Source organism: Staurois parvus, unplaced genomic scaffold (genome assembly GCF_062004578.1).
Source record: "Staurois parvus isolate SC_StPar_1 unplaced genomic scaffold, SC_StPar_1.0 ptg000445l, whole genome shotgun sequence".
NCBI lineage: Eukaryota > Metazoa > Chordata > Amphibia > Anura > Ranidae > Staurois > Staurois parvus.
This window is the reverse complement of record NW_028318241.1, coordinates 7,368,112-7,380,524: the sequence shown is the minus strand read 5'-3', so window position 1 is coordinate 7,380,524 and position 12,413 is coordinate 7,368,112. Positions and strand designations below refer to the sequence as shown.

The 12,413-nt window shown below is 41.9% G+C and overlaps 1 protein-coding gene across 1 annotated transcript in view; it reads right to left on the bottom strand.

Moving 5' to 3' along the window:
• CDC20B (cell division cycle 20B) overlaps positions 1–12,413 on the bottom strand; it is a 79,509-nt gene that overhangs the window by 12,099 nt on the left and 54,997 nt on the right. Inside the window, exon 6 of the mRNA XM_089688042.1 lies at positions 3,208–3,303. Within this exon, the coding sequence (XP_089544168.1) occupies positions 3,208–3,303 (96 nt within the window). The remainder of the gene's footprint in view (positions 1–3,207; positions 3,304–12,413) is intronic.

The following is a 12,413-nucleotide window of genomic DNA, read 5'->3' as shown; positions in this document are numbered from 1 at the left end:
CAAGCAACAGAGTATGTTGCTTGTCTATAGAAGGTAAAATGCTACAACACTCAAAATCAATAATTTGACTTTGTAGAAAACTCTTTGTGAATCAGTGGTTAAAGCTGCAAAGGAAGATGTCACCCATATGGAAGAAAAATATATCTGAAATATATTTTAAAAATACTCTTCCCAAATATATTGACATATACTTGAAATGGTACAGTTTTGGCCATATTCAATATATTAAAAAAAAAAAATATATATATATATATATATATATATATATATATATATATATATACTGTATATACATATAGACATGCTGCATGTTGAAATGCCTTTTGACTATGCCTATGACTTTTTTATATGTAAAAAAAATCTGAAAAAATACATTCTTCAGATTTTTTAAACATATAAAAAATTAATTTTAACATATATATTTACATATATTTGTAAATGCTTTCCAAAAATGTAGATTTGTATTTTTAAAGACACACAGTATATTTTACATTTATTTTTAAAAATATTTTTCACAGATTTTGTAATAAAAATGCATTTCAACATGCAGTATGTCTATATGTGTGTATATATATATATATATATTTATTTATTTATTTATTTTTAAAAATATTTTGAAATATATTGAATATGGCCAAAATTGTAGCATTTCAAATATATGTCAATATATTTTGGAGAATATTTTTAAAATATATTTAAAATATATTTTTCTTCCATGTGGCCATGTTTTAACCACTTGCCGCCCTGCCACTGTAGAAACACGGCGGCAGGGCGGCACTGGCAGGCAAAACCACGTTTTAAAACGTGTGTTTTGTAAACAGATAGGGGGCGCGCGCGAGGCGCGCCGCCGCCCTATCTGTCCCGCCGATCACCGCCGCAGATGTCAGTCGCCGGGTCACAGCCAACTGTTTCCCGGCGATCGGCGGTAAACAGTGACAGAGAGCACAGCTGCAGTAGCTGTGCTGTCTGTCACTTCCTTGTCAGCTCGAGGACGAGCTGATCGAGACCGAAGAGTTTCTCTCTCTCGATCAGCGGTGTCCTGTCCAGCACACACCCCGCCCCCTAGTAAAACCCTTCCCCTCACTCAGATAACCCTTCCCTGCAAAATAAAGTTAACCCCTTCCTCCCCAGTGCCATTAGTACAGTGTCAGTGTTTATCTTTTTGCACTGATCACTGTATTAGTGTTTTTGGGGACATCAGTGACCCCAAGTCAGTACCCCCCAATGTCAGAATGTCTGCCGCAGTCCCGCCATAAGTCACTGGTCGCTGCCATAAGTCACTGATCACCGCCATAATTCACTGATCGCCGCCATTATTAGTATAAAAAAAAAACTAAAAATCCCAGTATCTTTCCCGCCATTTGTAAACGCTATAACTTTCACATAAACCAATTAATTTACACGTATTGTTTTTTTTTTTAGCAAAGACATGTCGCAGAATGCATTTTGGCAGAAATTTATGACTAAATTAGATTTTTGCATTTTTTTTTTACTGGACATGTTTTATAGCAAAAAGTTCAAAATATTATTTTTTTTTCCTCAAAATTGTCAGCCTTTTTTTTATAGCACAAAAAATAAAAACCGCACAGGCGATCAAATACCACCAAAAGAAAGCTCAATTTGTGGGGAAAAAAGGATGTAAATTTAATTTATGTACCGTATTGCATGACCTCGCAATTGTCCATTAAACTAGTGCAGCGCTGTATAGCAGAAAAATGGTGTAAGTTGCAGTATTTATACCATAGTTTGTAGATGCTATAACTTCCACACAAAGCAATCAATATACACTCATTGGGATTTTTTTTTACCAAAAACATGTAGCAGAATACATTTTGGCCTAAATTTATAACCAACTTTGAGTTTACTATATATTTTTTATAGCTGAAAGTAAAAAATATTGTTTTTCTTCAAAATTTTGGCCTTTTTTTGTTTATAGCGTGAAAAATAAAAGCGCACAGATGATCAAATACCACCAAAAGAAAGCTCTACTTGTGTGAAAAAAAGGATGTAAATTTTGTTTGGGTGCAGCATTGCATGACCGCGCAATTATCAGTTGAATTAGTGCAGCGCCGAGTAGCAAAAAAAGGCCTGGTCATTAAGGGGGATAAATCCTCTGGAGCTCAAGTGGTTAATAACACATGAAAATTTAAGTTATCATATGTAATAATGCTACTAAATTTTGCCACTTTTAGCATGCACTATGACATATCACAGTTGAATGAATCAGACCCTACAAGAGAAGAACTGATCAATAATTCTTTAAACTACCCAGAGCCTAGGAGAGGATATGGAAACATGAATAAAAGATATCAGTACTGAGAACCTTTAGAAGCATGGTGTACATGGGGAAGACAAGCCCTTTAAGGGAGTGGAAAGTCAGTATACCCCCAAATTAGATAGAATGCTTGTTAAAGCAGCAGCTTCACCATTTAACTAAACAATTTGAGATAGTACTTAAGCAAAAAACAACTCTAATGGCTTTAGGGTCTTGATATTCCCCACCAGTCTCTAACCTGGAACATTAGAAGGAATTGATCAGCAAAAAATACAATTAAAATAGTGTCAAATGATAAGCAATTGGGCTAATTTACTAAATTGGGAATTGTAAAATGAGCTGAAATGAGCCTGTACCTAACTTCAGTCACATCTATTTACATGTAAAAAAAAAAAAAAGCTTATTTGAATAAAGTCATGTTATTATTCAATATAGCACTTAATTTTCTGTTTATCACAACCCATGACAATTTGGTTTTAATCAAGATTCAGTGAAACATGGAAGCCTTGGGTACAATATCTTGCAAATAACAATAATTAATTAATTGAAATTCAAATGATATATTGTGCACTTATCATCTTCTACTCTTCTTTTTTTTAACTTATTCTCTTCCTTCTTCCACAGGACATTATTTGTTAACAATTCATACACTTAACGCTAGTTAACTTTTAAATTCCTGAAATCTACATGTGAATGTACATGTAATGTTTTAGACTTTTCTGATCTTAAAGCAACATAATTATTGAAAGAGAAAAGAAAAGTTTCTCCTTCTCATAACTGGTTATTTACAGTGCACCCAGGGTCCCTTCAGATCACTGCACCTGACACTTTAATAATGCATAGGCATCATAATTTTATGATTAACTCATAGAATAATTATAATACAGATAAACAAATAAATAAAACAAATAAAACAACTTACAGGGACTTACAGTAATCATTTCGTAGTCCTGTGACGTGCAGTTTAATCTCAGCCTGCATATTTGTGTCAGAAGAATTGTCACATCTTTGCTTCTTGTTTTGACAGCCTAAAGAGACAGAATATTGAAATGCAATGTATTTATTTATTTTTTACAAAAATGCCAATGCGAGTATCAATCCTAAGTGCTTTGCAGGGCTGTATATACTGCAATGGCACCTATAAGCCACAGCCTAAGGCAGAAGGGTAAAAGGGACGATTTACCAACTGTAGTTGCTTTTTCTTATTTTGATACCTCCTCTAGCGCCTCTGGAAATTTGTGTTAAAATTTAGCTAATGAACTATAGGAGGGAGTGTTTGCAGAACATATTGAGAGTCAGAAGGCTCGTTATAGTTCAATAAACATGAAACCATCTCTCTTTTTTCTTGTTTGTTGGTTTGTACAATTAAAGGCATATACCACCATATTAAAAAACAGGCCCCCACATTGATTACAAAAATAATGTGCATTATTATTTTTTTTCATTGAAGCCTGCAGAGCGTTGCAACAGCAACAGCAATTAATGGATCATGGGTGCAGTGCACAGGCTCCTGTGGACTATTCCTTCAGCCACAGGTACTTGCCAAGGTATAGAGGTATCAATTGACTGTAGTAGTATGGAAGAATCAGTGGACTACAACTGCAGTGACATCATCACTCTTGTGCTCCATTGTGATCTACAAGTCTCTCTGCCTTGGTGGTATGGAAATATCAATGGACTACTAGTGAGGTGAGGTCACTACACTTGTGCACCATTGAGATGTACAGTACAGGTCAAATCTGCTGTGGTGGTATGGAAGTATCAATGGACTACAGGTGCGGTGACGCCACTACCCTTGTGCTTCACTGAGATCTACAGGTTCCTCCACTGCGGTGGCAGATGGGACTTGTAGTCTGTCTGTTCAATGATAGTGAAGTAATAATTCAGCTGTGTGGGCATAGACTGCAAGACTGCAAGAAGAACAACCATGGATTAGCAGGTGGGGGTAGTTTGGGGGTGCAGACTATGACCATGTTTAATGCCACACCCTAAATATGGATGAAACATAAAACACAACCAGAAAGGTGGACTTAGCCTTTGAAGTGGAAATATACTGTAAGAGTAAAATATTGCAGGCGAGCTCTTTATTGCAGAAAAGAAAAGCTATATCTCTGCAATCTTAGCTGCCTGTAAAAATAAAACAAAACTCCTGCTGAGAACTGGAACCCCAGAGGCAATTAACTAGCTGTGTTTAAATAGTCCCATGCAGGGGCGGACTGACAACTCATGGGGCCCCCGGGCAATAGGGGATCATGGGGCCCCCGTGTCCTTGCCCACACCCAAAAAAGCCTATGAAAAAGCCAATGAAAGGTACCAGGGGCATCTCATGCGGCCCCCTACTGACCCTGGGCCCTCGGGCAGTGCCAGAGTGCTCGAATGGTCAATCCACCCCTGGTCCCATGTCCACCCATAGCTCATAATTTAGATTTCTGTAAGCCTTAAAAGAAACAAACACATTTATAATAGAGTATATATACATACAGTTGTGTTCAAAATAATAGCAGTGTGTTGAAAAAAGTGAAGAAAGCTCAAAATCCTTCTAATAGCTTTTATTTTCATACACACAAATGCATTGGGAAAACTACACATTCTATTCCAAAACAAAACATGAAGAAAAATATATAAAATTTGTGCTGTTCCTCTAAAAAAATTTAAGAAAAGTGAATATTGGACTGTTCAAAAAAATAGCAGTGTTTGTATTCTTCTTTACAAACTCAAACATTCACTATATAAACTGAAAAATGTTTGAAGATTTTGCTTTCCTTTGAATCACTTAATTAATATTTAGTTGTATAAGCACTGTTTCTGAGAACTGCTGTACATCTGTGTTGCATGGAGTCAACCAACTTCTGCCACCTGTGAACAGGTATGCCAGCCCAGGATGATTGGACTACATTCCACAGTTCTTCTCTATTTCTTGGTTTTGCCTCAGAAACTGCATTTTTGATGTCACCCCACAAGTTTTCTATTGGATTAAGATCCGGGGATTGGGCTGGCCACTCCATAACGTCAATCTTGTTGGTCTGGAACCAAGATGTTGCCCGTTTACTGGTGTGTTTGGGGTCGTTGTCTTGTTGGAACACCCATTTCAAGGGCATTTCCTCTTCAGCATAAGGCAGCATGACCTCTTCAAGTATTCTGATGTATTCAAACGGATCCATGATCCCTGGTATGCGATAAATGGGTCCAACACCGTACTATGAGAAACATCTTCATATCACGATGCTTGCGCAACCATGCTTCACTGTCTTCACAGTGTACTGTGGCTTGAATTCAGTGTTTGGGGATCGTCTGACAAACTGTCTCCGGCCACTAGACCCAAAAAGAACAACCTTACTTTCATCAGTCCACAAAATGTTGCACCATTTCTCTTTAGGCCAGTCAATGTGCTCTTTGGCAAATTGTAACCTCTTCAGCACGTATTTTTTTCAACAGTGGGACTTTGTGGGGGCTTCTTGCCGATAGGCCTTCTTTTGATCTTCCTGGAGCTGATTGTTGAGTCCTTGCCATTTTGGCTATTCTTCTATCCATTCGAATGGTAGTTTTTCGCTCTCTTCCACGTCTTTCAGGTTTTGGTCGCCATTTTAAAGCATTTGCGATCATTTTAGCTGAGCAGCCTATCATTTTCTGCACTTCTTTATATGTTTTCCCCTCTCCAATCAACTTTTTTAATCAAGGTAGGCTGTTCTTCTAAACAATGTCTGGAACGCCCGATTTTCCTCAGAATTTCAGAAAGAAATGCACTGTAACCAGCATGTACAACATTTGCTGCCTTCCTTCCTTCCTTAAATAAGGGCAATAATTGCCACCTGTTTTTCAAAGAATGAATGACCTCACTAACAGAACTCCACACTGCTATTATTTTGAACATGCCCCTTTTAATTAGTGATTCAATTACACAGAATCAGCAGCATGCATGTCATGACTGTTGGGTCTGTTGGATTTCTATTACTCTACTACACCTGCTAGTAAATTATTTGCCAGGCAGAAATATCATTTCTACCAAAAACAGTGATTGATCAGGTTAGTGATGTCTGACTGATATTATTTTGAACACAACTGTATATATATTACAGTAATAATAGAGTATATTAGGCTTTCCCCAGTTCAAATAAAAAACAAAAGATTATCTTTGTAAATGTTGCAGAAAGGCTGTCATACTGTTCAACGAATAATTTAATCATCATGGAAAATTCTCAAGAACTGATACGAAAGCGGCAAGTGTAACTCTGTTATCAACCACAATCTAATGTGTGAATATACTGATAATGACAACAGAAATATCTTAACGTAAATTATTATAACCACTGAAACAGGGAGGAAATGTCTATTGCCCAAATACTATGTACCCATACTGACCAGCACCATTAAGTCATGGCCAAAGAATGCCCCCCTCCTCCCAGTTTTATGTGTAGCACTACCCCCTTGCTGAAGCTGCTAAAGATTTTGGTCCCCCTATAGTCCTGCACAACCAGGCATCACACATTTTCACCAGGACTTGCACCAGGAGACAGAAAACCAGTCCTTGAGCTTTGTTTTGAAGTTTTATTAGGGATGTAGAACTTGGATGGGGTAAAGGGTATATGGGGTGCCCAAGGGAATGGCAACTGAGGACAAACTTCCTGAACTATACTACAAGCCTTTATGCACACAACAATCCTCTTCTGGAGAGTTAGCCAGCATCTCCCAATGTACTTCTCCAACCCCAGATACTCATCAATCCGGCTGTATGGAGAAATCCCTGGACAGGGGATCCAGTAGTAATTACTACTAGAACGGCAATAGTCCCAGCTGCAGAGCAAGTTAGTTTTCCCACCCAAATGTTCTCTCCCCTCTCTGGCCCAGGGGGTTTAGGTGTACTCACTGAGTCCTTCTCCTGGGCTGCTGTTGGGTCGGTGGCTGCTACCCGTCTTATCAGCTGGGCTGCTCCTTCCCTGCCACCAGGTGGTCCTCTCTCAGGGGGACAGTGAAGTCCACAGCTTTCCTCCTTTCCAGCATCTCTCCTGGACGCAAGCCCCTTCCAGCCCCTCCCAGGCTCTTGCATTTTAACCTCACTTCTCCCTCATCCACCCGCATTCTCCTGTTACTTTAAGGGCTTGTTCACACTTAACTTCTGGTGAGAATTTTTAACGCTCCCCAAATGCCCTATGCAGGATTTTGAGGCATTTTATAGATGTTTTCCAAGCGTTAAAACCACTCCGCAAATGCCCAGCAAACGCCTGCCAGGAATTTGAGGAGTGTCACCATAGACTTAAATGGGAGGCATTGAAAGGCTTCAACTCCTCCTGACTTGACAAAAGGCATCAATTTTGCCACAATGCAACGCTATTGATTCAGTGTGAACAGCACTGTGTGCTGCCATATGTATAATTTTCAAAGGCGTTTGAGAGGCATTAAAAACGCCCCTTAAATGCCTGCAAAACGCCTACCTACAAAGCTAGTGTGAGCCTAACCTTAAGGATTGTCCAACCACTTCACAGATCCACCCACTGCTTCCAGGCCTTCCTCCAAAGTTTTAGAGCAAGGGGAAGTTTTAGAGGGGCTGGCCTGCAGAGCCTCTCAGTCCTGACCACAATTTGATCCCACTCTGGCTATTACACCTGGGCTGCTGCTCAGCCCCTCTCTAACCATTGGATTCCAGCTCCCCTTAGCTACCTAGGAGGGGACTATATACCGTTTCCCTGAAAATAAGACACTGTCTTATATTTTTTTGGCTTAAAAAAACACACTAGGTCTTATTTTCGGGGTAGGTCTTATTTTTTTAATGTACAGGTGTGGACAGGGGGTGCAGAGGTGAGCTGCAGACAGTTGTGGATGAGGGTTACTATAGAGAGGGCCGGCTGATGACAGTTGTGATCTGCAGTCAGGTGTTGCAGAGGTGAATTGACAGGTGAGTTTCAGAAAAGGTGCAGAGATGAGCCACAGACAGGGTGCAGGTGGTGCAGGGGTAAGCTGCGGACAGGGGATGCAGAGGTGAGCTGTGGCCAGGGGGTGCAGAGGCAAGCTGTGGCCGGTGGGTGCAGAGGTTGGTTGCAACTTAGCTCAGCTCTGCACCCCCCAGCTGCAGCTCACCTATGCACCCTGTCTGCAACTCACCTGTCAATTTACCTCTGCAACACCTGACTGCAGCTCACCTTTGCACATCCCTCCTTCCCCCTCCACTGCCCTCATATGGTTAGCTATCTTTGCAAAACACAGCTGTCAGCAGCCGGCCCCTCTCTATAGTAACTCCCGCTTTGCATCCTATCTTCCCACACAGTGCACCAAGCGCACTCACTCACTTCTAGACCTCTTCCACACTGGCCTGCGATCACCCCCGGGGCATCAGCTTCCATGCATTAGGCTGCAGGAGGAGATTCCCCGCCCCGCCCCGCAACACACTGTGCCCACAGATATCTGTTCCTTCCCTATCCCACAGTGAGTACAGAGGTAGGAAGGCTCTGTGGGAGCGGATGGTGCTGTCACTTACACGAGGGACTGTCACTAGCGTTTCTGTGTTATAAGAGACAGTAGATATTGGTGTGCACAGGGCCAGTGCCAGAGACGGCAGAACCGCGTTCCGCCACGTTCCAGCTGGAAAAAAGCTCTGATCACAACTAGGTCTTATTTTCAGGGTAAGTCTTATACTTATGCAAATCCCAAAAATAGTACTAGGTCCTATTTTTGGGGTAGGTCTTATTTTTGGGGAAACAGGGTATGTAACAGTGTATACTACATTGCATTTATCCTGGAGTTGGGCTTTAAGCATGCAACTGTATATATAGAGAGGTAAACCAAAGCTACCGACAGAGATTGATGATTGGTTGCCGGATCATTCAAGATATAACAAATGAATGATCTTTGTAATATACTGCAAATGTTCACACTGAGCAAGCATAAATCCTCGCTTGTTGTGAAGGTGGGGGGAACCTTTAGCAAGCATTCTTATTTAGAATTAGACATCCAATCAAGATTTGTGCAAATTGGGCCCAGCAATTTACTGCTAATCAACCAAATTTACCAAAACACAGAGTCAGTATTATGGGTCTCAGCAGGGGCGGACTGACCATTTGGAAACTCAGGCGCTGCCCGAGGGCCCGGGGTCAGTAGGGGGCCCCATGAGATGCCCCTGGTACCTTTTTCATAGGCTTTTTTGAGTTTGGGCAAGGACACAGGGGCCCCATGATCCCCTATTGCCCGGAGGCCCCATGAGTTGTCAGTCCTCCCCTGGGTCTCAGACACTACTACAGTTTTTTTCAGATACAGTTGGCTGTCAGTCTATAGACATTGCAGCAAAGTTAAAAAAGTCTATAGACTAACAGCCAACTGTGTAAACCAGGCACGCTCAACCTTTTGAAGAGCGAGGGCCACGTAAAGGATAAAGTCACCTTTTGCTAGAAAATAATAAATGCACATTTTTTGCAGGTAACAAAATGTGCATTTATTATATTTTGTTGCAGGAGAAAACTGCTGGTGCCATGCAGGTCTCCTGCAGACCTGTCAGTATATCTTCTTGCCTGAACAGGATGTAGAGGCAAGTAGATATACTGACAAGAAGAATCAATGAACTACCACGGTGCTCCACAGTGCTGTGGTAGTGTATTGAGCACTTCAAGCCAAAAGTCATTAAGGCTGCTGTTTATCATTCAAAGAACACTGTGAATAAGTGACGCGGCCGGAGCCCGCATGGCCGTGTTTTTTTTTTTATTTTGATAGCTACCGGGTAGAGAAGATCCCCTGCTAGCTGTCAAAGCGGGGGAGTGGGGGGAAGCAGGGGCCAGTCTATTCACAACATGTTACATGTTACACCCTGAATATGGGTGTAACATGTAACATGTTATGAAAGGGTACCTTATCCTTTAAGTGATTTGGTAACCAGTCAGGGGCCACAATAAAATGAAATGGTTCAAAATTAAATTTTTTTTATTTTAAAAATTGTAATGAGCATTTTCCTCCTGCAGGCACTGAATGCTGGCAGGAGGGAGAGGAGGAGAAGCCAGATTTCAGTGGTTGCAGGAGTGAAATGGAGAGGAGTTCCTGTATATGCCTCCCCCACCGTCCAAGTGCAAAACAGATTGTGACAGGGGGCCGCCCTGGAGCATGGGGTGGGGTTGCCATTGCTACCCTTGACACTACATACACACACTATATTGCCAAAAGTACTGGGACCCCCCTCCAAATCATTGGATTCAGGTGGTCCAATCACCTCCATGGCCACAGGTGTATAAAACCAAGCACCTAGGCATGCAGACTGCTTCTACAAACATTTGTGAAAGAATGGGTCGCTCTCAGGAGCTCAGTGAGTTCAAGCATGGTACAGTGATAGGTTGCCACCTGTGCAATCAGTCCATCCGTGACATTTCCTTGCTACTAAATATTCCACTGTCAACTGTTAGTGGTATTATAACAAAGTGGTAGGCCACATAAAATGACAGAGCGGGGTCAGTGTATGCTGAAGCGCACAGTGCGCAGACGTTGCCAACTCTCTGCAGACTCAAAAGCTAAAGATCTCCAAACATTTTGTGGCCTTCAGATTAGCACAACAACAGTGCGTAGAGAGCTTCATGGAATGGGTTTCCATGGCCGAGCAGCTGCATCCAAGCTTCTCTGTCTCGCAAGCTGATGTACATATCTGGGTTTGGCAGTTGCCAGGAGGATGGTACTTGCCTGACTGCATTGTGCCAAGTGTAAAGTTTGGTGGAGGGGGGATTATGGTGTGGGGGTGTTTTTCAGGGCTTGGGCTTGGCCCCTTAGTTCCAGTGAAGGGAACACTTAAGGCTTCAGAATACCAAGACATTTTGGACAATTTCATGCTCCCAACTTTATGTGAACAGTTTGGGGATGGCCCCTTCCTGTTCCAACATGACTGCGCACCAGTGCACAAAGCAAGGTCCATAAAAACATAGATGAGCGAGTTTGGGGTGGAGGAACTTGACTGACCTGACCTCAACCCGGCAGAACACCTTTGGGATGAATTAGAGACTGTTAGCCAGGCCTTCTCGTCCGACATCAGTGCCTAACCTCACAAATGCACTTCTGGAAGAATGGTCAAACATTCCCATAGACACCCTCCTAAACCTCGTGGACAGCCTTCCCGGAAGAGCTGAAGCTGTTATAGCTGCAAAGGGTGGGCCAACTCAATATTGAACCCTACAGACTAAGACTGGGATGCCATTAAAGTCCATGTGCGTGTAAAGGCAGGGACCCCAATACTTCTGGCGATATAGTGTGTATAATACAGTGGGGCAAAAAAGTATTTAGTCAGCCACCAATTGTGCAAGTTCTCCCACTTAAAAAGATGAGAGAGGCCTGTAATTGGCATCATAGGTAGACTTCAACTATGAGAGACAAAATGAGAAAAAAAATCCAGACAATCACATTGGCTGATTTGGAAAGAATTTATTTGCAAATTATGGTGGAAAAGAAGTATTTGGTCAATATCAAAAGTTCATCTCAATACTTTGTTATATATCCTTTGTTGGCAATGAAAGAGGTCAAACGTTTCCTGTAAATCTTCACAAGGTTGGCACACACTGTTGCTGGTATGTTGGCCCATTCCTCCATGCAGATCTCCTCTAGAGCAGTGATGTTTTGGGGCTGTCGCTGGGCAACACAGACTTTCAACTCCCTCCAAAGGTTTTCTATGGGGTTGAGATCTGGAGACTGGCTAGGCCACTCCAGGACCTTGAAATGCTTCTTACGAAGCCACTCCTTCGTTGCCCAGGTGGTATGTTTGGGATCATTGTCATGTTGGAAGACCCAGCCACATTTCATCTTCAATGCCCTTGCTGATGGAAGGAGGTTTGCACTCAAAATCTCACGATACATGGCCCCATTCAATCTGTCCTGTACATGGATCAGTCGTCCTGGTCCCTTTGTGGAGAAACAGCCCCAAAGCATGATGTTGCCACCCCCATGCTTCACAGTAGGTATAGTGTTCTTTGGATGCAACTCAGCATTCTCTCTCCTCCAAACATGGCGAGTTCGGTTTCTACCAAACAGTTCTATTTTGGTTTCATCTGACCATATGACATTCTCCCAATCCTCTTCTGGATCATCCAAATGCTCTCTAGCAAACTTCAGATGGGCCCAGACATGTACTGGCTTAAACAGGGGGACACATCTGGCACTGCAGGATCTGAGTCCCTGGCGGCGTAGT